This window comes from Phalacrocorax carbo, chromosome 17 (genome assembly GCF_963921805.1).
Source record: "Phalacrocorax carbo chromosome 17, bPhaCar2.1, whole genome shotgun sequence".
Taxonomy (NCBI): Eukaryota; Metazoa; Chordata; class Aves; order Suliformes; family Phalacrocoracidae; genus Phalacrocorax; species Phalacrocorax carbo.
The window spans coordinates 12103526-12128373 of NC_087529.1; the positions used below are offsets into that span (position 1 = coordinate 12103526).

General features: G+C 46.1%; 1 protein-coding gene across 6 annotated transcripts in view; it reads left to right on the forward strand.

The window, feature by feature from the left end:
• Window positions 1-24848, forward strand: part of AUTS2 (activator of transcription and developmental regulator AUTS2) — a 792628-nt gene that overhangs the window by 692392 nt on the left and 75388 nt on the right. For all 6 annotated transcript variants that reach the window (XM_064468137.1, XM_064468136.1, XM_064468140.1 and 3 more), the window contains one exon: window positions 23983-24031. In XM_064468137.1, coding sequence (XP_064324207.1) covers window positions 23983-24031 — 49 coding nt within the window. The remainder of the gene's footprint in view (window positions 1-23982; window positions 24032-24848) is intronic.

Genomic DNA, 24848 nt, shown 5'->3' on the forward strand with positions numbered 1-24848 from the left:
ATGAAAAGTATATGTAAAGTTTTGTGTATTTATTACTTTTTAAAAATATTTTTCATGGGTAAAATCTGTCTTTAATGACGCATTGAAAGTGTGGTGCTAAGAAGTACTGCATAGCTAATGCACTGTTTTGTTTTTGTTTATTCTGCAGAAATGATGGAATTTCATTTTTTAGTAAAATTACCAGTGCTCCTTTATTATTCACAGGTCTTAAAATGCATGACAGGCTGAACTGCTAAGTCCTCAAGGGTTTTAATACCAGCTTCCTTGCGAATCTAAACTGGTTTTCCAGCCCACAACTTGGTGGGCCACAGGGGTTTTTACTGTAGCGTAATACATATTTAAAGCTTCTTATGGATGGCTACGTCTGCAAATAAGCTCAGAAAGTAGAAGAGGAAATGCATTGCGTTATCTGGAGTTGAGCAGGGAGAAGATTATCATAGGAGAAACCTGAACAAGAGGTGTGACAGTTTAACAGACTGAGGTGCTGACTCGCAGTATGGAACAGACACAGGCAATTTCTAAAGGCTGACGGAGTTAAGAGTCCAGCCTTCGCTCATCATTATGAGTAAAGAAACTTCTGGCTCTCTTGCTTGCTTTTTATGAATAGCAAAGTTGGAAAATAGCAAGTAGTAAAGGACCGTGTATATTTAATTCGTGTGTATCGTTAGGGTTTATTTTGTTTGCTCTTTTATTTCTCCCGTGAATGCTTTAAGGAAATAAATGCAGTGCATTAGCCTGGATTCAGCTGGGCAATGAATGTCTTAGTATGTGTAATGTGCAACTCTAAGACAGGGACTGTCTTTTTATTTTAGACATCCAGAGCCTAAGTTCATAACTAAGGCTTTTAGGCAACGTAATGACATAAAAGCCTGATACCTGAATTTCACAATGATAGGGGTTTTTTAAGGAAATTTATAGGCTTACAGTCTATATGCAAGGCTGGCATAAGGGAAATTTGGGGTTCCGTCAGGCTGTCTAATTGATCTCCTTGCCATTCTCACACTTTCTCTTAGCTTCCTGAGCCCACGTGACTTCCAGATTTGCTCTAAAATAAAGGAGATAAAAATCTGTCATTATATGATTTAAGCTCCCTTACTATATTCACTAAAACTAGTTGACAGATGAAAAGTCTTCCAGAAATGCAAGCGGACCCTACGTTAGAGCCACGCAGGCCTGCTCAGCGTCGTCTGCAGTATGTGCCCTTAGAACGCTGGCCGTATTTCTTGCGTATAATATTTATACTTCATTCAAAACTAGGGCAGTAAAAATGATTTAGTGAAATTCACGGCTTTTGAAAGATATTACCATACTAGAGTATGTGCTCGAAACTTTCTAAGGATATTTATACATGCATACATTTAAATAAGGATGGATTTGCCACTTAGTGCAACTTAACTAGTGCAACTTAACAAGTTACCGGGCAGGTCCTCCAGCCCTCCACGGCTCCTTGACTGCAGCGCTGGGAAGTGAACGCCGCAAAGGCGTGCTAGGATTGGAGATGATAGCCAGCTTGCCTGGGAGTCCTGAACCGAAACTGGCTTGATGTGAAGCAAAATGCCAGACGCTTCCACTGGTGCCCTCTTTGATCTGTCACCACGGCCGGTGCGTCATCAGCGTTTCATCTCAGTGCCGGTGGTGCAACACCGGCTCTGGCCCCACGCTCTCGGCAGGTGAAGATCAGCCAAATGAGCAGAGACGCGTGTTTTTGTGTGCGTGTGATGGGAATTGATGAGACACTAAAACGATCTTGTAGAATAACAGTCACGCTGTCCAGTGTTAAAACCTGCCTCGAGACCCAGTTACCTTCATTACTGTGTAATGTGGCCAGTTAAACATTAGGCAGCGTGGCACAAATACTTCATATACCTTGAAATTAACATTCTTTTAGATATTATTTTTCAAAGGCGTACCATTGTCTAGTGTGCTGCAGAGATGAATGGCAGAGAAACTCAAACTCAGAGACTTGGACATTTACGGCAGTTGGAAGGGGGGTGGGGAGAGAGCAGCACTTGCCAGCCACATGATATGCCGGGGCAATGCGATAGGGACATTGTATTCTCTGCAATCCTGGCTTAGGGAGAGGAATCCGGCTTCATGAACAAATCCCATAGTGGGAATGTTTCTTTCAACTCCACAGCTGACTTTGGCAGCCGTGAGCTTGTGGCAAGCTGCAGGGCCTCATTAACGCTGCTGCTGAGTCCAGAATAGGCGGCCTTGGGCTGCTGTAACCTTGCCACGGACGCGGGGTTGACCTCACGGTGTCCTGGACATCTGGGATGGGGAACCTGGCACCACCAAAGCATTTGTAATTGTCTGACACCAGCAGTGTAGAAGACATTGGGTGAGTGATTACTAATTAGAAAGATTTAATTTCATTTGGTCTTCAGTGAGACGTCGGAAGGAGTACAGCTCCATTGTCATTAGTTACACATTTTAAGAGCCTGATTATGCATTGCCTTATCTGTCTGATACCTAAGCTGCTGTTGTTCTTTGGGTGACTTTGGCCTGATCTCATCTGTTCCTGAGAGGTGCTGAGCTTTCCCCATTTCCCATGAATTCAAGAGCACGGTGTGGTGCTCGGATGCTGCCACGAGCCAGGTTGCTAATACTCTCCAGGGAGGCCCAGCCAGCAATTTAGAGCTGCTGTATCTGTAGCCTGGTCAAAAGCAAGATGTATTCGAAAGCCCAGGAGTAAAGCTAATGCTGTGGTACTTTTGCCCTAGGCAGGTGCACAAAGAATCAGAAGTTTTTTGCTGAGTGTTTATTCCTCCAGCCCAATTTTGCAGATGCAGGTAAACTGAATCCTTCCTTTCATCTGTTTGTCCAAACAGGGCCCACTAAAGAGCTGCCTGGTGTTTTACAAAATGCCAGTGTAATTCCAAATCTACTGCAGACATGCTGTATCCTCTCAGGAGAGCTTTATCTAGTGTTTTAATGTTGCTTTTCACCCAAGTGTGATGCATTTGACATGTATAAAATACATGTAAAAGTTTATCACTATATTCATGCACAGCACGCAGATGCATACAGACACAGACCAAAACCAACCGCATCTCCACCGTAGCCTGCTGGAAGTTGTTGAACTCTTATAGAAAATCAGTCACGGCTCTGCAATTTCATGCTTTATCATTTTTGTTACATGTATGAGGGAAATTATAAACCTTGTAATTTCTCCCTTACTATATAAAAAGCTTCAGATAACATCAAGATATGGAAGTCATACAAAATAAGATGCCTCGATACATTAATGAACAAGATCTAACATAAGCACTGTACACCTCAATGGCAGGAAAAGGAAAAGAGAAAAATGCAACCTTGAACGGTAGGATTAAATAAACCTGTTTGGGGGGAAAAACAGAAAAAAAAATCTTATGAGGAAGAGGGCTTGGACAGGTGAGGCAAAGCAAAACTTGCTGTAAATATGTAAGACCTCATTCCCACCTTACTTTGAAATATATGAAGAGTACTAGGTGGTTTGTGGCCGTGTGATTCCTGCTTTCAGACACCTGCAGAACAGTGTGCCGGGGCTGCGATCTGACCCAACCAGAGAGTCTGCGCGTCCCCGTCCCCACTGCCAGCATCGCTGGCCCCCGGAGTGTCCTGTCCCACCAGACAAAATCCAGCCCTGCTCTTGCATCCATCCCATTTGGAAACATGGGTTTACTTTTCCAGTCCTCCTGTTGGACATCTCAGCCTAATATAGGAATATTTAAGTGTGTTGAACATCTGGCCTATAGCACTGTAGGGAGTTCAGCTAGACCTGTACAGCCATGTCCTCCTTCCGAAGCTATGAATGCGATGATGCTCCAAAGGGCAGGTGCGTGGGGCGGGGTGGGATGCTCCTTTGCTGTCTGTGGATTCTGCTTTATCCCCTCTCTCAAAATGTAATGCCAGTATTTGAAGACCAATCTTTTAAAACTGGCATCTAATTCAGTTTTATCTGCATAAATTAAATCACCAGATCAAAGCCACTGAGCAAATGAGGACATATATTTGGCTCTTTAAAGCATGGATTATACTTTATTGGTTCTTTAAAGTATGGCAGTGTTAGAGGTACCTGTCATTTCTGTTTAGTATAGAAAAAACTTAGCGTTAGACTGGGGCCAGGGTGTTTAACGTCTCAGTGAGTTGAAATAAGTCTGGGCCCAAGAGCCTGCCTCCGAGCTGCAAGCTTTAAGTACTTGACTTAAAGAAATGATGTAATGACAAGAAAAAATAAAGATCAACACTCCGTGGTTTCCTGGTCCTCCCCATTCTGAAAGCCAGGACGTTGAGTTGGATGCCATTAGCGAGGCAATGGGCCAGATAAAGATATGGGAGAATTCCCAAACATGTATTTTCCAACCTTTGCTCTGCTGTATTTGTACCTCCGCAAATGGGTGTAATTACCTCCCGAGGCACATTCAAAGAAATCCTTCTTAAGCCGTATAATTCAGGTGGCAGGTGGCGAGCGGGCGCGGCGCCGGCCGCTCCCCGGCGGGCCGAGGACTCGCCCGGTGCCGGGTCGCACCCTCGCCGCGAGCTGCAGCCTCAGGAGGCGAGCGGCGGCGCTGCCTGCGCCCGCTGGGACGGTGGGCTCTCCTGCGCGCGGGCGGGGGCGGCTCAATGCACGCGATAAAAACAGGGGAGCAGAAAGTCTTGGGGGAACGGGGAGGGTTTGGGTAGGTGTGAGGTGAAGTCAGCCGGAGGCTCGGCTGGCGCCGCGTTGTGCAGCTCATCCTGCCCTCCGTCTGTTTTAGTTTGGCTTTCAGTTCCACGAGCCGTTATACGTGTGCTTAACACAAAATGTTTTGCCGGTTATGTGGCAAGACTTTTTCTGTGCTTAAATTCAACATACGTGTGTTTAGCACAAGGCCTATAGATTCGTTTCAGCTGCAGTTTTTTTTTTTAAAAGTAGTGTCTAAAACTTATCTGTCTACCTGTGGCAGTTGAATTTGTCAGCTCTAACTTCACCTTTAATTGGCAAAGTTTTCCTTTACAGCCGCATTTTAAAAAGCCATGTCATCTATTCCTAAAGCATCTTACCCTGTTTATATTTCTGGCTCTTTCTGAATGTCATTCCCTGCGCCAGGCTAATTGCCGAGAAGCAAATTGATGCTTCCTCCCATAAAACCAAATTATTGACATGGGCAGTGTTAAACGCACGTTATCGCACGCGGGGTGCTAGAATGCGGAGGAAGGAAAGATGTTTTCAAATACCTGCAATATCTCCTAAAAATCTTACGGATGGTGGAGGAGTGGGGAAAGAGACAAAGGAAAGAGAGATTGTAATTGATTAGCTTTTGCCCTCTGGGTCTAACCTGGGAGTAAAGCCGAGGATACATCATCAGGCCGTACAAGAATCATCACGTCCCCAGTTTTACTCATCTGCAGAATTGCATTGGTGTGCTGAAAACCATACATGCAGCAAAGCTTATTCTGTGAAGGCTCAACTGCCAAAAATAAACCTCATTGGGATTCCTGAGATGGCTGCTGTCAAGGAAAGTCAAATTTGGAGCTTTAAGCATGCGAACAGTGTCATTTTAAAAAGTCTGTTCACCAAGGAGATAAATAGGGATTAGCCTCACAAGCTGCTTTAACTCCGCTACATCCTAGCGTGTGCGAGGGAGGGAAGGTAAGAGGCACCGGTGACAGGAGAGTGTGTCGGGGTTTGGCCCGGTGACCAAATCCCAGCCAGCGCTGCTGCGGGAGCGAGCGGGGACGCCGTGCCCCGGCAAAGGACCGCTGTCCCAGTGCGTGGGCTGGCTGTGGTTGTCTGGATCACGCTGGGGTTGGGCCTTGCCCAGTGTGGCCTCCTGAGCCGCTTCCCTGAGTCTGACTGCGCGCAGGTTTCCCGAGGGGCACGCTTGGAGTGAGCAGCTGTGCCAGGCTGGGTTGAAGCATTCTCAGCCCCGCGGGTTTTGTGCCGTAGCCACGTTACTGCCTGTAGCAGGCTGAGAACTAGGAACTACCTTGTGCCTGTTATCATAAGCCAGCCGAAAAGGCAAAACCAAACCAACCAGCCCTGAAAATTATGATATAACATATCTCTTCCAGGACAGCATTAATCTTTCCATTTCTTTTAAGTACTGTCAGTTAAAAAAAAACCTCTCTCTTTGTAGGTACTTTGTCATACTGAACATGCAGATACCTGTTTATGGTAATTCCTTTCACTGTACTTTTCTCTAAGTTTCATTTATGGGTGTGAACCATGAATTTTTGGTACAGCTTTTGGATAAACTCTTTGAGCTTGGAAGAGCTCTCCCTGACAATGCTTCAACAGAGGTACTAAATCAACAGCAGCCTTTTGCCACTGCAAACAATTGCCAGGTACATCCTGAAAGCAGTTCCTTCCTCTTGTACGGTTCCAACAACATCATTAAAAAAAAAAAATCTTGTCCTTTGTACTTCCTCCCCCCTCCATACATGCACATATCTTGTAGTAAATTCATTTTTCAGTCCTGACTTTGTGCAAACACAATGTTGTGCTGCAAGCATTAAAAGGCAATTTAGTACTCAAAGGATTAAAAGCTCATGTTAAATTGAAGACTACACTTGGCATAAACATTAAAAATTGACAGAACACCCTACACATTAACTGCACCAGGGCTCCATAATTAGCATTTAAAAGTAAAACATCATTTCCTTACTGTTTCCTACTTACTCATTTATAATGCATTTATTATAATATGGATGAGAATATGAGGTTTTCCACTATTGTCAGTTAGTAAATAAAAAAAAAACTACTCCTGCTAGAAACATGGGCCTATACAGAAGGAATCGGGGATGAATGGTTTGTTAGTCCAAATCTCAAATGCATGATGAATCAGCAGTGACTAACTAACCTCATTCTAGGCCTAATTCTCTTACATGAGCATCCACAGAGAAAGCTCAGGGCTCGGCAGTGTTGGGTTTCATTGTCTAGCATCAGCACAGGGAACACAGGATAAACTCTACTTGTCGGGATTTTGATGTATTGTGTTGGTTCTAGTCTTGTGCAATGTGGGAAAACAGATATATAGTTCATCCTGTAATGTGGAAAATTTGTTGCAGATTGAAATTTGAATGCAAAAGAAAAAGAATGAGAAAGCAAATCTCATTAGGGAAGCGGAAAAGAGAGACTATCAAACGTTAAAGGGATAGTACTTCATTGACTTGTTTTATTTTTGGATGTGAGAGTGTTTTGTTCATGCATACTAATGCAGAACATTTTTGTCATTAAAAATGGAAGGTAAGATGGCCAAGTGCTACTTCTGCTGGGTTCCAGTATACTTCTGTGTTTGATGTAAATCATGGCCTGTGTCTGCACTGACATGGCATTGCCTATATTACATCTGGCTCGAGGCATTCTTCCCATTCCGCATCCCCTAAAACCACGTCCCTGCACTTCCAGCAAATCTATCAGCCTTCAGCCAAACCTCTTCTTTCAACAGATCCATAGCTCTTGACACACTGGGAGAATTTTAATTAGGCTGCCTAGGTCATTCTGGGTGTCATTTGATCAAGATTACAATTTGGCAAAAAAAGCGTCTCCACGTCCAGACCTGGGTCAGTGAGCAAAGGTTCTTTTTCTCCAGCACAAAAGGAGATATTCACTCCGCTGGTCAAGGCAACCACCTTCAGTTGTAGCCGGCTCCCGCGAGTGCCACATATTGGATCAAACCCTGGCCCACCTGCGCGGGCTGGGTTTGCAGATGCCCCACGTTCAAAGCAGTGAGGACGGAGCTGGCCACACCACTTCTGTGAAAGCCCACCCCTTTTTGTTCAGATCCAGAAATGTGGCAACATGCAAATAATCTCAAAAAAAGCTTCACCGGCACCTCTGCGCAGCTTGCTGACATGATAAACTTCTTTTTGTTCCCGCTCTGAAACCTCACATCGTCTCCTGCATCGGCCAGGGTCACTGCTGTGTGGAAGACAAGACCACGTTTTGTTCAGCCTCTGTGAAATGCAATTAGAAGCCCCTCCACAGCCAGCAGGAGCTTGAGTTAAAAGGAGAGAAGGGGAAAAAAGGGACCTCCTCGCTGTCCAGCAGTGTGTTGACTTTGAAGTCCTGGGCCATCTTTTGTCGTCCCCCCCCCCGAGGGCCTTTAATCAGGACCTTTGCCTTGTCATTCGGGGCGAGGGGGGGGAACCTGGCACAGTTGGTGGGGTTGTCCCTGTGTGCGCTGGGAAGAAAAGTCTTTGTCAGAAATTTCCACTGACCCAAGCACTTTGTTTCTTTGTCTCTCCCAGACGACTGTTTGAACTAAAAAGAAGACGAAAACTCTCGTATGTGCTAACAGTATTTTAATAGGGAGCCCCGGTGACTTCTTGCGAGCTTTCCTGCCAGGTCCAAGGCAGAGATGAGGCTTTTGGTCTGAAGGCCTCTTAAAATAAAGCCAGCTCAGGCAGCTTTTTATAGCCTTCTCCTCTGCGTACCTCCTGGGTGATACAAAGAGGCTCACGCCATAAGATTGCAACATGCTGCTAAGTAGAAAGACTTAATTATCATATTATGTGTAATATGCTATAGACAGAGAAGCTTAACTTGGTAATGATTAACAGCTTATTTTTTTGTTGTTTGCATAGTAGCAATTTATAAATCAGCTAAAATTTCTTAATAAATAGCCATAAACCCCGAGCATCACACACGTTGCATAAATTTTGCAAAACATGGAAGCACTAATGTAGAAAGACCTGAATCTGGCCTTAGTGCTGGGAACTGCATCGCAGCCCCAGCCTTGCCAGTGATGTACTGCACAGCCCCAGGGCAGCCGCTCGCCTCCTTGTTGCCAGAATGGAGATGACACAGGGCTAAGCTGGAATGATTTATGCTCTGTTTTCTGTAGCATTTTACAGATGAACAAAATGCTCCACTGAAATGCCGAGAATTATATTTAAATTCAGGTTGCCAGTGTTTTACTCATGACAAATCTACTTGAGCTACTTTTGAAAGAAATTTTTATGTATCTGTTACAATCTCACTTTGCTATTGAAATATGTACAGCTGGACTCATAACTATGACTTTTATTCCTTAGGTAGAGGCATAAAATAGTACTCAGTGCTTTTTAAATGATATAAAATATTTCTAAAATAACTCTTCCATCCCAGTTAAACAAACATTATCTCCTTAGCCATTTTTCCGTTCACATTTTGATATGCTGCAGCTTTTTCCCTACATTAAATCAGTTCCTCTTCAGAAAAAGTGGATTATTAAAAAAGGGGGGGGGGGGAAGAAAAGATTTTATAGGAACAAATAGATTAATAACTAACCATGATAAGATCTGGCAGCCTTTCTTAGAGGTGTGTGTGGAGTAGAACATGTAGCTGTATTATCAAAACAGGTTAAAGTTTTATCGTGACTTTCATGTATTATATTAGATTCTCAAAGCACATCTCCTCCAGTAATGCCTGGAATAACCCAGACTGGATACAGATCAACTGATTAACTGAATCTGAGGAACAATAGCTCAGCTTTGGTATCAATTTTATTCTTTCGGCTTCCTTTCCATGACCTTCCTATCATTAATTTTTATTTGTATTTGTCCCTTTCTTCTTGTAAATTCACGCATTTATTTTGAAGTGAACGCCAGGCCTTCATCCTTGCAGATCATTCATGTGTTCCATCCCATTTATGAAACATTACATTACAGCAGAAAATAAACCTGCCTGCTCCCTCTGACACAATAACAGCACACACAGCATTGCATGCAACCTGACTGACACGTTAATTAATAATAGGGGACTTTCCATACTTTATCCTGAAACTCTGCAGTCCTGGCTCTCCTAGGTTAGCTGGGTATTTCTAACTTTCTTTGCTCTCTCAGTAACTGTGGTTCAACCTTGCAAAGGCTCTCTCCCTAATCCCGTGAAATGTATGAAATGGTGCTTAAGTCCGAATGCCAGAACAGCCCCGTTAGCTTCAAAAGGACTTCTTTTTGCTTAAAGTTAAGCAGATATTTAAGTGCTTTGCTAACTTAGGGTCAAAGTGTTCACACCTTGTTGGACTATGTCTTATCTACCTCCTCATGAAAGATACAGCAGAACTTTTGGCATGTCTTTATCAAGCAGAGAGGTGCAGCCAGTTGACTTTATACGACAGCTGAAAGTGAAGGAGATCAAGGGAGCTTGAGAGACAAAGAAGTTAGGTTTTGTTAGAATCTTAAATGAAAGAGAAATAGTGTTTTGAGAGCTAGTAAAAATTGTTTCTTGTGTTAGAAGGATTTTATTTTCAGAGGACTTTAGATGAAGACTTTTTGAGAGATTTGGATGTGTGGATGGAGGCTGGACTAGAGCAGAATCCGTCTGCTTATTTTATTGCCGACCTTTTTGTTGTGAGTGCCGTGACCTTCCACAGCACTTTGAGCATAGACCTCTGCAATCCCAGGTGAAGATGCACAGACGAAGAATTGGGAGCCTTGAAGAAAGTATTAGCGAGGCTCTCATATAATTTTGGCAAGCAGGTTAGAACCAGCAAGGCGCCTGGTAGGCTTAATACCGAGTGAAACTAGAGAGCAAATTTACAAGAGGTCAACTTTGTGACATGAATCGGGCTCCAATAGCTCCAAACTGACAGCCAGGGAGAAATTTTCTTTTTTGGCTACAACATTAGCTTGATTAGTTCTCACAATACAAATTAAAAGGTCATTTCCTTTATACTTCTGTTAATGATCATATGAAAAAACTATTTGTTTTAAACACAACATTGTGTCTGTGCTTTCTCTCTCTCGTGCTGTAAGGTCAGCGCGTGTGCATGATGGACCCTTTCATTCCATAGCAGAAGGCTGTAAGGTCCTGGATGAGGTTCTGCTCTCACCAGAGGATCGAATAGTAGGCAAAACTGGGCAGCATTCAGTTTGTGGCACTACCTGTATTTGTTGTGTTTCATGTTCCTCCCCGAGGAGTGGGAAATAACCACGTCCTTTGTCTCCTGTTCATTGTCCTGCCCGTTGGGTTGCAAGGAATCTCTCCTCCCACATGGCTGTGCTGTACCTCGTGCCATGAGACACCTATCAAAAGGCTTTTCCGGAGCCCAAACAGTCGAGTGGGTGGGTGCAGGGCAGATGTGCCAACGCCGGTGGCCTGTGGCCCACCAGGGTAATGGCCAAGGTGTGTTTCTGGAGGTCTCAAGAGGTGGAAGAGAGGTAAGTGTTGTCCCTCAGGTGATGGTGGCCCCTGCCGCAGGGACAGAGCTAGAGTGTCCCAAGGAGGGCTGGTGGTTGATGCGAATTTTAGGCAGTTTTCTCTTATTTGATGGCCATATCAGCAACCCCAGCTGTGAGCTGGGAAGTCCTTTCCCTGCAGAGTCAGAGGTCTGGACAGTGAACTGCCCAGGTCCCCCCCTGCAGGTTTCCTCATAGTAGGAGACTTTTTCTGTCTATGTCTTCTTTTCTATATCCTGAAGCTCAGATGCAACGAGAAAATCCTTTTTTTTTTTTAATAAAAAAGCCAGCATAAATGTAAACTATGCGAGTGTCAGGTTTACATTTATCCTTATAAGGCACATCAGCAGTAGATATGTGTTTCTGCTAGGCTTATTTATTAAAGAGTTCTGCACGGCAAAGGAAATATCTCCAGTGTTATTTTCAGGCTCAGTGAACTCCAGAATGTATCTGTGAGCTTTCCAGTTACGATGACATCAGTGTGGAAACGCGAGGAAGGGGACTCAACAACAGCAGGCAGCTTTCCTGCCACTGCTAATTTACTGTCTTTCTGAGAACCAGATCCTAAACACTTGAAGTATTAACATCATTTCAGCTCTTAAGTAAAACTAAAGCAGTCTTTTCATCTTTCCATTGAGTGGCGGGCTCCTTAAGTAGATCACAAGCTTTATGCTGCTTTGTCTGAGTGAGGAGGAAAACTTTAATTGTTCCCATCTTCCAGTGCAGGTATTGATTAATAAAATGTATTAGCAAAGATCTTGGCCTACTTTTTGCACCATCAAACAAGTACTTAATGACTGTATTACTATGAAAATGGCATCGCTTTAAAGCATTGAATTTGATCCCCTTTGTACTTCGCTTTCATTTGATTTTTTTTTCCCCTATCCCATTATGAACAATAAAGTTTCTCCTCTAATATTATACAGCGGAAGGGAAAGCAGGCGGTGAGTAGCTCTTAGTTGAGGGTACAAACTCGGCCAAGCTGGGAGCTGCGGTGCCTGGGACGTCCCCAGGCAGAAGGATGTGCTGCCAGCTGGGGAGGCTCTCTGCAAGTGCAGACCGGTCAGCGAGCACATGTTAGATGGTGAATCTGTATAATTTCCTCTAATATAGCATTTGGTGGGTAGGAATATTAACATGACTCACATGCTAAGAGGGAGAAGGCGTGTTTATGAGGAACATAACTAATAGGTCTGTGTAAGGTAAAGAACATCGCCTCCCACCTCATTTAATCGTCTTTCCTCCTTTGGGTCCCATTTGTAGAATCTCACTTATTTTACACCCCTTTGCAGCCTCGTAGCTACATACCAGCCTACCTCCTCCCACCCCACAGCCCTCTGCTCACCGATGTATATCACACCTCATGCATAAAGTGCCCGTATTTCGCACGCCTGCTGAATGGCAAACACCATGTGAGTTGCACCGATTTACCACTTTTTGTCGGGGCTCCATAATGCTCTCAGTTTTTAAATACATCATCTTGTATTATAGCTGGGAGTTCCTGGAAATCCTACCTTTTCTTAGCCTCAAAATGGAACTTGACTCGGACTTGAGAAGTCTCTCCAGTTTGCGCCTTGCCAGGCCACCACGTCGTGCCGAACACTTCTGCTTCAGAGCACTTTGAGCGTTAGTACAAAATTGTTAAGACCTGACAACAATTTGATGCTTTCAGTCGTGATGCTTTCATCAGACCTGTCTTTGCCCATACCTGCTGATGTGGTCCAGCCAGGCTGGCTGCCTAAGCCAAGCGGGGCTTATGGTAACCGGAATGACAAAGCATTTCTTGCTGCAAGAAAACCCGGTGTTATTGCAGAACACTTCATAATGTGTAAATTTGGAATTAGGGCTCAATGTTTTATAGTACCAGTACCAGGAAGTCCCACGTCTGTAACTAAAACATGCACCGTGGCGACAATAACACTTGGATTTTATGCAATGCTTTTATATCCAGTGCTGAAAATTGAGGTGCAGAGAAGTGAAATAAGAGCCCGACTGCCTTCCATGGCAGGCAAAACCTGGAACTATCCCCACAGCTGACTGCTAGTCCGTAACTGCTGGGCCACACTCATACCTTAAATAAAATGCGGTTTATTCCACCTTTGCAGACACCTAGGTCTGCCGCTGTGCTGCACAGAGTGGCTTGGGTGCCATGTTGGGGTGGGAGGAGTGGAGAAACACGGTTGCGTCGCTTAAAATAGCCAGGAAAGGACCCTTAGTCCTTTTCTTGCCTTGTTCCCTTCACATTCACAAATGTTCATCTCTGTCTCTCCTTTTTTTTTCCATCCTTCCTAGGGGCGATGACTGACACATTAATATATGTCTAGCTACGTGTCTTAGAAATCAAAAGGAAGGTGCTGTCAGAATCGCTTGTCAGAAAATGAGATTAGGCACACTTGTCATTTGCTGAGGATTGCAGTCTTTCAGAGATAAGGTTGCATTTAATGAGTGTAAAAAGCCTCCTTGTGAAAAAGGGGGTGGTGCAGGAGAGAGAGAATGATTATTTTTCTGGTGTCAGCTGAGTGCTTTATCATATAACTTGATACTGTGGCACCCTGGCAGGCACTGATAATGGCTGCTGGGGCTATTGCACCTCTTCAGTTGCTCTGCAGCTTCAAAAGTGATGACTTGTTACCTGCTTTTAAACTCTTCTTGGATGTCGAAACCCACTATCCTAAGGGAAAGAAGCAAAAGCGTGTACAGTGTGTTTTAAAGAAAGACCTGTGAAAACACACAGCATAAAGGGAATGTGCTAAATGTATAGCCACTTTCCCCAGCAAACTATAAAGAATACTCAGCGGGTTTCAGTGAAATATGGAACTTGTCTGACAAGTGAAGGATAACTAATGAGAAACAGAGCTGTATCCCTCTGAAACCAATTGTGTTTTGTTATGGAAAATATTTATCAAGCGTTTTTTTCATTTGTTGGTTCTCCTAACAGTGCCATAATAACTCCTTTTATGTATGTTATTCGGTTTCTCTTATATACATCTCGGTTATTTAAATCTGCAGCGGGGTGGGTTTTTTTTGGTTATCAATTGGATATTATCATACTGTACATGAATATTTTAGGTGAATGTTTCATTCATCAAAGTAATGGTCATTCTTTTGCCAAGTTAATGTCTTTGCACTGTTTAGAAGCTGGCTAAATGTACAGATTTATTGTTCATAATGTACTATCTAAATATGAGATGACAGTCAAAAATGGAATTTATCTGTTCAGCAGAAGAGACCCTACATTAGCTACATGTTTTTGCAATAGTTTTCCTTTACTTGGCATACCTCTTTTAAAATTATCCTTGGAAGAATAGATTTCTGTCGTATATTCCCTCCATCAAATGAGATGTGATTTTCATTATTTTGCTTGAACGTTAGAAAATGAAAGAAATTACTTGATTGGTTTATGGTGCTGATTCAGCATTTTCTGGGCTAAAAATGACCTGAAAGACAGAAGAGGATTACAGCACGCAATAATGGATGCTTTATTCAGTGATAAGAAAGTCTCTTCTTGTGACTGAGAAGAAGAGAATGAAAAATATTTCTCCCTTATTAGTTGATTCAGTACCCAGATATTGACAGACAAATTAATTTGAAATACTTTTTCAGTTGCAGAACCTGCTAGCAGGCAGAAATTAGGGGAAGATAATGGCCACAGCTTAAAAGTGGTGCGTTTATGAACTGTCCTCACAGGAGTGCTAGCGGACGGGGGAGAATTTATATTTTATCTTCTTACCCAGTGATAGGATCTTACAAATGTTCCCGATTAGACTGCGGCGCAGGGAGCAGCTCAGGAGCCCAGCAGGGTCTGCAGGAGCCCAGCTAACCCATGTTCCATCGTGCGTTTAATAGCTCACAATTCAAACCACAGGTGAAGAGAAAAAAATGCATGTGTTTTCTGATGGAAAAGTTATAGCCAGGAGTCGGTTTGGGGATTCTCACTCTTCATCACTGGCCGAGGGAAGGAAAGATGACTGTGGTGTTCACCTCAAAGGCTTCACACTACCTGGAGAAGGTTGGGGGAGGAATGGCTTCACACTTGTAGATTTCTCTTTAGTAGAGCGCAGGGGTTCAGAAAATTATTCCAACTCCTCTAGGCGTGCAGAACCGGGCTCAGTTCTGTCCTCGGAAGCAGCGGAGACCATTTTTTATGTATGTTTTATAGGTCCAGGCCCATAAGGGTAGGGAAGAGAGAGCAGTCCTATTGTTCCCTGAGCCCCACTTTTTATCTTTGTTTCCATTTGAAACCAAAATCATAAAACTGCCTGCAGAGCAGTTGCCTTGCTGTTCCTCTAAATGAGAATTCCAGCTTTTATGCTAATTCAGTTTCAGGTTTCTTTGAACCTGCAGTTTATGGGCCTCTGCTTAAAACTGCAATCTGTTCTGCATAAAAGAAGGGATTACAAAGAGTTTTAGTTTTGCAAATGCTGCAGAAAAATAAAAATAATAAAAAAGTTGCACTGTCATTAATACGCTCTCGCAAAAGTTTTCTGCTTTGTCAAATAAAAAGCTTTGCTTACCCTGAGAACTTACCCAGTGATGTTACATAGCCCAGTAGTTCTTCTTCCTTCTAAAAGGTGCGTTTACTTTTCGTACCACCTTTTCCCCCGCCTTACCGTAGCAGACAGCCCACGCGCGCTCTGCTAGAAGGGCCCTGACGAGAGCGTGGCTTCCCCCCGTGCCAGGGGCCGCCGGGCGCGCCAGGCGCTCACCCTCGGGGCTGGCGCCGCACGCGCCGCGTCCCGCTCCCGCCAAACCCAGGCCTCGCCACCATTCCCTCTTACTGACATCTGCTGCTACCTTTTTACGGCATAAACCAGCCGTGACTTTTGTCATTGTTTAGGTCACTCTCAAGAACAGGTCCTTTTCCTGAACCTCTTTAAGGCCTTCGAGTTTAAGTACTTTCTGGTTGGGACATTATGTGGTGGCTCGCTGTTCGAAGTCATAAAACTCCGCTGATAGCTCCATAAATTCTTTTCTTGGGGAAAAGAACCTGCATCTCCTATCCAGAAATGGATGAAATTATGTATGTTTTCAAAGCATTATACAGGGCTTTATAAGGCATTGTAATCACGCTCCAAACTCAGACACCACTGTGTCTTCTGGAAAGATTAGCAACTTAATGGAAACATAAATGTTTCCAGTCTTTCACAGAATACCAAAGAATTGGAATATCCAGTTTTCGCGTTGCCAGGAAAAAGCTGCAGAACCTTCCAGGTGAGGTGAGGTTTGCCATAAATAATTTAATCCAATATAATCTGCTGTAATTTCAATATTCATTTCCTCCTTGTGCCAGAGATGGGTAATTCTTCTTTGGAATTACTCCTTGACTTGGAAACAAATGTCTGCTTCTCTGCCTGCTGTCTAGGCGGCTTTAGGTCATTTTTATAAAATGGTTGGATCTGAAAACCTCTTTTGGAGAGTGAAAGATCTTGAAATCACTTTTGATCCAAGTTCAATGCACTTCATTTGGCTGTTGTTGTGGCAGAAACAAATGTCGACGCTGACGGAGACCACAGACAGATGAAAAAAATCCTGGCAAGGTCCCACGTAGATAAGAGACAGAAGGTTTCAAAAACCTATCCAGGCATATCCTAAAACACGGGAAAGTATTGCTGTCAAGAGAGGGGGAAGCTTGATCCAAAGGCCATTGAAATCATTAGGAGGTGGTGGTAGGCTGGGGTTTTTTTGTCCTTTGATTTAATTTGACTTTGGGTAAATTCCTAAACTCCAAACTTCTCCTTCGGAATTATGAAACACATTTCGTGCACGTATAATGTTCTAGGAGGAAAACAGAGGTCCTCTACTTATCTCTAAGGCATGAATAATGAACATAATGAGACCCACAGCCCTGCCAATAAACCTTAACAGCCCTAGGGAGATGAGTAGGTAAATGCATTTCTGATTTTGTGTATGCTGAGATTTCAGGTGTGGCGTGTGGTTAATGTTTGAAAAATCCAGTACAGACAAGCCTGTAGTTTCATCCAGGCTAAATTTATCAAATTAAAGTCTTGTGAGGAGTCTAGGCTTTAATTAGACCCGTTCTTACCATGCCGAGATGTAGAAAGCCTTGACCAAAGTGCTCATGGAATATATGAGCTGCCGCACCTTATATTGTGCGTTTAATGCCTTGTCCAGGCACAGTCTCGCCGTCTGCGCAGTCCCCGACTCCTCCCGTTGTTGTGCAGACAGCGCTCTGCCATTTTAATGCCTTTATTTATTTATTTTTGGTGGAGACCAAAAACTGCACTCAAGCCATCCATTTCCTTTGCCGCGCTCGTGAAGTAGCCGATCGACTGCGATGGCTTTTGGCCACTATCCACTGCTCATTCCAGAAGGCAGATGTGACGCCACCTCTGTGGGGTACCTGGAGGAGGAGATGGAAACCCCCTCTCGGGCAGCACATGATGGCTCTTTGCAATATATATTTATTAGGAGATGCAAAACCTGTGACATCTTAACAGCCAAAGTCCATGCTCAGGTGCGTTGTAGAAATCTAGGGATAAGCCTGCTAGGGTGGAGAGCTTTGAAGAACCCTTATTTCCATTGCTATAACCAGGATCTGAAGTTGGCCATGACTTCTTAATTTTCCGATGAAGGCGATGTGTCACAGTTTTACCGAAGTATCCCCTCTCCTGATCAGGCACATAGGGAAAGCACTGTAGCGTTTGCAGCCGTGGTCTGAATTTGGGGCTGTTGTGGACGTGTTTGTCTCCTGCTTATCGTTGTCATTCCTGCCACACATCTTCCTGTGTAGTTGTCTCAGTGGAAACCATCGCGGCCCGTGCAGCTGTACCTCAAATAAGAATTTTGGAAAAACCGCGATGTAATGCCGAGGAGGAAAACTGTTCTTAAATGGGTCACGCAGTGATGGAATGAGGGACGAATGAGAAATATTTTCATAAAATCTTGTAGTTCTACATCAGTAATTGGTAGGAAGGTTTCCTCAGGAGATTTTCCTGAAGCGTAGCACTGGTGTGAGCAGTTCAGACCGCACTTTCCCTCCTTCCCCTCTCACGCCGTAGCGTTTGCTGCGGGCAGGCCCTCCGGAGCCGCGGCAGCGGTTGGTGCGTGGCTGCACCCCCGTCACTCGAGGAACGCTCAGAGCCACACGCCCGCCTCGGCACCCAGGGAAGGGCAATCCTTCTTCCTCTCGCATCGTCTGCACCCTGTCCTTGAGGGGAGCTCAGAGCAGGCCCGGGACGTGAGCGTGTCTTCCCAAGCTCCCCTTGGATTTCAGGCGCGTGATGCTTCTCCTGGCTTGGGTGAGGCCAGTCATGCACCCACAGCCATCGCTCTGCTTTCGATTTCTGGCTGGTGTAGGTAGTTCCTGCCTCTTCCTTAGGAGGGTCACGTCCTCCAGGCCGAGCTCCGCCGCAGGGTTGAGGTGAGTAGGGTTTGCCAACCCTGGTTCTGAGGATTTAGCTAACATCCAAGTGGAGCCCACTGGAGTTTAATTCCACTAGCACTCCTAGCCCAGTACTGAACTGAAATCTTGAAAGCGGTCCCTGGACAAGGCCTTGCGAGGTCGCGGGACCTACCTTAGCACCTACACATTTCCCAAGAAACACCTTGTGGTACGGGGATACGATGCCAATGAGCCTTTCATCTTCACAGCAGCTTGCCTTATAGGAGACATCATTTGGCTCCGACTGCCGTGCTTCAGTGAATAACCATTTATATAATAACATATCTGCGCATTTATTTTCTGCGGTGGCTATTACTAATGGTGTGCGGCGCTTAGGAAAAACCTACAGTGACTAAGAAATCCATTGCCCGTCGACAATGACAGGAGGTGCTGCGAGCAGAGTCGAGGGAGTCTCTGCAAGCTTAGGAGCCCCGGCCCCACCTGCGTGTCACCAGAGACCCCCCAGGTCCGCAACTTCGCGCATGGTCGGAGGTCTCCCTGCGGGCACCCTGTCTGAAGTTGGGGACAATATTTTTTCCCGATTTTTAAAAAATTAAATTTCCGCTTTAAAAAAAAAAAAATTGATAAATGCAGGATATTTTTGATTGTGTGTCCTCCCGCGGAGCTGTAGTGGCTGACGCTCGTGTGCTCCCCGGGGCAGGGGGTCTGTCCGGCTCGGCGAAGGGGTGTCCCCGCGTGTCCCGTCCCGCCGCGGCGGAGGCCGGGCGCCCCCCCCGCCCCCCCCCCCCGGGGGACACCGCCGCCTCGGCCGGGCCCCGGCGCGGGGCAGGCGCCTCCCGCCGGTCCCCCCCCACCCCCCCACCCCCGCGGGGCCGCTGGCGGAGCCCCGGCGCGGGGCGGGGCGGAGGGAGGAGCCGGCGGCGGCGGGGCCGGGCCGGGCCGGGCTGGGCTGCGCCGCGCCGCTCGGAGCGCCGCGCAGTGCGGAGCGGAGCCGAGCTTAGCCGAGCCGAGCCTAGCGCCCGGGCGGCGGCAGGGGTCCGGCCGGCAGCCCCGCCGGGCGGAGCAGCGCGGAGCGGAGCGGCCGCCCTCCCCCCCCAACCCCCGGGGATTACAGGCTTGCGAGGTTGTTGCGGCGGGGCCGGAGGAGCGGGGGCCGGGCCGCTGCCTCTCCCCGATGGAATTCACCTGAGCGCGGCCGCGGCGAGCCCTGGACGGCGGGAGGGACGGTGCCCCGGCGGGAGCCCGCGTTCGGCTCGGGAGAGGACGGGCATGACTTTTTAAAAAAACCAAAACAAACCGAAAAAACCAAACAACCCCCCCCAAAAAAAAAAAAAAAAAAAAACCAACCACCTAAAAAGCAGAAGAAAATAAAAAACCAGAGCCGCCCGGAGGAAGGGACGGGACGCGCCGCCGGCCGCAGCGGCCCCCGCCGGCGCTGGACCCCGCGGAGGGAGGTGCGTGGGCCGGAGGGGCTGCGCCGCCCCGGGACACGGAGTTTTCGCCGCCGAGCCGCTGCCCCTGGCTCGCCGCTGCCGCCGCACATGGTTTTCTTTGTCCTGCTGCTGCTTTATTAGCTTTCCGCGGCCGCCGCTCTCCCCACGCCCGCTCGCACACACGCACACCCCTCTCTTTCTCTCTCCTCCCAGGGAACCATCTTGCGGGGAGAGGGGAGGGGGGGGCTCGGCTGCCCGGGAAGGATGTCCGCCGGGCGGCCTGCGCGCCCGGCCCTCGGAGTTCTCCCGCGGAGGATTAGTTGGGGTTCGGCTGCGGGACTTTGAGAGCCGCGCTGGATCGGAGTTCCCCGGCGCCGCCGCGCACACGCACGCACCTCCCGCACCGCCATGAGCCCCGGGCCGGCGGCCGCGCTCGGCCCGCTGCGAGCAGGTAACGCCGCTTCGCCCCGCGGGGCCGGGCACGGGCGGGGGGCGGTGGGGGCCGCCTGGGCTCGGGGGGTCCCCCCGGCGGCGGCGGGGGGGGGGGGGGCGGCGGCGGGAGGGCGAGCGGGCCGGGGGCCCGGGGCTCCGCGGGGTGAGGTCGGGCCGCGGAGCCCAGGCAGCCGGGGCGGCGGGCGGCGGCGCTCTGCGGGGTGCCCCCCGCCCCCCCCCCCCCGCGCAGGTTCCGCGGGGCCCCCCGCGTTGGTTCCGTGGGATTCCCGTCCTCCGTGCCGGTTCCGTGGGTGTCCCCGTCCCCCCCCCCCGCGCAAGTTCCGCGGGGCGCGGGCAGGTGCGCGGGGCCGGGGCAAGTGCTCCGGCGGGGCCGTGCCAGGAATGAGTCAAGCCGCGCTGTCTGGACAGGAAATATTGTAGTCATACAGGCACTTGAATGACAGCGCATTCCGTGGTGGGGGAAAAATACTCTTTAGGACATTATTTTTTCCCCGCAGCCCAGGGATTGCTGACTTCTTTCGCTTCACGTTGAAAAGGATTAAGCCGCGCTTGGTAACGAGGGGATTTGTAAGGGAAAACGGCCGAAGTGCGGGGAGGGGAGCTGGTCGTAACGAGCCCCGGCTCTGGCTGTCGCCCGTCCGTGCCGGAGCCGGGGCAGGGTGACTCCTCAAGCCGGGAGCCCCGGTAGGACGCGGGGCAGCCGCACAGCCCCTGCGCCCCCCATCCCTGCGGGTCCCCGAAACGTAACGCTGCCAGCAGGCAGTGCCTTCCCACCGGCGGCTCGAGGAGGACCTGGAAATGCTCAGGATAAAGGGGAGTGAGGACACGGCTCCCCTTGTCTCGCGTACAGGGCAGAGCCGAGCTCCTTTCCGCTCCCGAGCATCAGGGTTTGACCACGTTGCCGTAAAGCCCCCCCCCCCCGGCGAGGCAGGCACTGTGCTGTGCGGGGGGGATCGGAGGGCAGCGCTGCGAAGGCATCGGCTCTCACCCTTCCGCCGTAGTGCGGGGTTGTTGGGGTGTTGTAAATTCATCGGGCTTTTTGTTCCTTTAGCGTTGTCGCATGATGCGGCTACCTCGCTACGGGAGGATAATAGTTGTGTGGCGGTTGGTACGGTACCGTAGCTGCTGGCAGAGGCGGTGGTCGCGGCTGTGTCAGCTCTGCGTTCCCCTCATCGCGGGTGTCGATTTAAACCCAAATTTTGAAGTGATGAAACAGGCAGTCAAAGTTCTGTCTCACGGTTCAAGCTGGTGAAATGGCTTTGGGTTCTTTTTATGGTAACCCAGGCAATGGGGTTTTTTCAAGTTGCTGCTCCATTCGGTAGTGTGTGGTGGATGATGCAAAATGAGATTCGTTCTCGGACAAGCTTTGTCTTTGTAAAATTATTCCTTTTTTTTTTTATGCATATCGTACTGACGGTCACCTCCCAGTTCTCGGGCAGGGTGTGTTGTGCACCACGTTATGTCCAAGAAGTGCCACTTCCAGATTTCACAACGGTGTTTCTGACTGGTTTGTGCAATAGCACAGAAAAAGATTTCACCTGAAAAAAACATAGCTTAAAAAAAAAAAAAAAAGAAATCTGTTGGTTTACACTTGGCATTAGAGCAAACTTCTTTGAAAAATGTTTTCCTAGTTGTTTGGAGAAATCAAGCGAATAGGACACTTACAGCTTCCCTGTGCTGTTTTGTTTTGAAACCGTAAAATGAAGTAATAGCTAAGACTGTAAGAAGTTTGTTTGGTTTTTAATATTGGATTTTCTTTCTAAAAATAAAGACTGGTTCAGAGAGTGTTGACTTCTGAGAAAAGCTGCATTTAAAAAGATGACATGAAATTCAGTGGAAAAGGTTATTTTTAATCAGAGAGCACGCTGATGGGCAAGGTTAGGAAAGCGTTGAGCATCTCTTAATTTGTTGAACTAATACTGGACTGCTCTTTAAAGCACATGGCCTTCTTGATCTCCTCAATTTGTGCGCTATTCACATATTTTCCTTAATTTAGAGAAAGTCGTCGCTGAATAATAAATCCATCATTGGGTAATAAATCCAGTGTTTACAAGGTATTTAATCGAGAAGAAATACACCAGCGTGGCTTTTAAATAAGCCAACAGTAATCTAGTAAAATCTGTCTGAAAGTCTGGAAAAGAATAAAGCTATTTTTAATAATGATAGAAATCTTGTATGTTGTTAACTGGAAGGCAAACAAATTATTTCAGGGTATTTCTACACTACGACATGCAGTCTGAACTGTATCTACTTATTTATCGGTAATTTCACACCTAAGTTTACAGTGCAGTCGAGATACCTAATATATGTTGCCTGTCTGATGGTTTTTATATGGTTTCAAAATGAGAAAATCCTTTCCTTTAACATAGAAACCTGCAGCCTGCTTTTCAGATAGGCAGTGTTTTTAATTATTTTTCCTGAATCCAGTGAGAAAACAGTTTCTAGAAGACCCAAATCTTTCTCAAGTGTTGCATTTCCCCCCACACCCCGTTTGCAATGTTTCATTGCTGAGCACATTTCTTCCGATGTATTTCCGAAAAGCAGACTATCTCCGCGGGGCTGGATCCAAGATATGGTTCAAAATTGAACAGCTCTCTGTGTTTTGTGAGTGTGTAGGTGGTACAAGTTTAAGCTTTAGATGTACATCCGTGTGTATGGGGCGTGTGTGTGCAAACACAGCTGTACGCAGATGCATAAATAAACTTAATGGTTTCTGCTTGGGGGCTCAGAGTGTTTGTAAAATTAAGGTTTGCAGTGTTATCTTCCCTGGTCCGGTTTCTTGCCGTTATAGTTTCTAAAAGGGGGGAGCTCAATGTTTTTGTGTGAAACTTCAGTAAGGCTTTTTATTAATAGGTAGAGAGATGAACCGGCATACTTGCATACAAGGAGCAGTAGCAGCTAAGGTACTGATGCAATATTAGGAGGCAGAACCTCCCACAGATAAAGATGGCTTGATGAAAAATAAAATGGGTTATTAATTTATACAGAGTGTGGTGTCAAGAATCAGTTACTCTTACGAAGGCAAATCTTACGTGGAAGTACATACTAATACTAAATACTAGCATACTCTTTCTTTTTCAAAGACTATGTAACAGCAAGTTATAAAATTACTGACCTGAGTTATCAGCACTGCTTTAAAGATGGTAAAAATCAAATGGTTGACACAGTACTTTAAAGCAAATACCTTAAAAAAAAAAAATAATAACACGATCTGCAGTTGTGCAAATTCCCGAAACTGGGCTGTCTGGTTAAAAATCCTGACTCTTCTCCATCGCGAAATCAATGTCAGAATGTATTAGATAATAACAGTACAAAAATACAGTTTCTGTGCAGCTAATATGTTGAATTAAAAAATCATTTCTTTCTTTATTAAATAGACTCTTTCCAAATAAATATCTGCACTGCAGGGCGGTGAAGCGCAGCCAAACAGCACCACCTTATGGACGTTTTCCTCGGAGGCTGCAGCTTCCATTAGCTCTTGGTTTTTGTCACCTGATTTGTTTCCTCTAAAATATGCATACATATGTGTGTGTGTATAAATATACCACCATGCCTTTTGAAATCTATCACTTGTAGAAAATGTAACTTTTTTTTTTATTGGTCTTTCAGGCATCTGATGCCAGCTCTGAAAAACTGTTCAACGCTGTTACAAATAAAGGTAAGACAGCAATTCGCATCACAAACATATATATTTTTTTTTCCCCCACACGTTTCTTTTCATGGCAATTTCAATGGGAGATGAAATGTAACTTGTCTTGCAGAAATGTCGCAATTGGCTTGTTAGCGCTTTTTATGTTTCTCTTGGTTTCAGACATGTTCTGTATGCTTGGTAATTGCTTTGCTTAAGCAATATAAAATAAAGGCTTTAAATAATGCATTGCCTGCCAGGTCAGAATTAATTTAAATAACAATATTAGGGAATAGTTTATTTTACAAATGGCTTTAATTTAAGCTCATTTAAATAACTGTAAGAGTTTTCAAAATGTTTTAACTTGATTGTTACTCATCAGCTACATGATAGACGTGGAATTATGAATAGCCAATTTGCACTGCTGACAGTAATAACCAGCCAACGTTTAGTATTCACAGGATAATAGTCATAAAGCATGGCTTACTGTGCTGTGTGCTTTCTGTAGAGTTAATAAATGATATAGAGGGCCACATTTAAATATTCAGTATCCCATTAATTTCTTCCAAACAGCAATCCAAAGAGAGAGTGGCTAATGATATAACAGTACATTAAGGGGAAACTTACCCTAAATCAGTGCCAGTGAGCTTCTGTGCAGAGCTTGTCCTGAAGCAGCATTATTAGAAACACTGTAGGCTTTGGGGATTTTTTATTTTTAATTCTTAGTTTTGGTTTGGTTTGTGGTGTTGTGAGGAGGGTCAAGGGAGCAGCTCCAGGCATGAGTTGCACCAGTGAGTCCTACCTCTTAATGGCACAATAACTGCAAAGAGTGTGCTTTTAGCTGTAA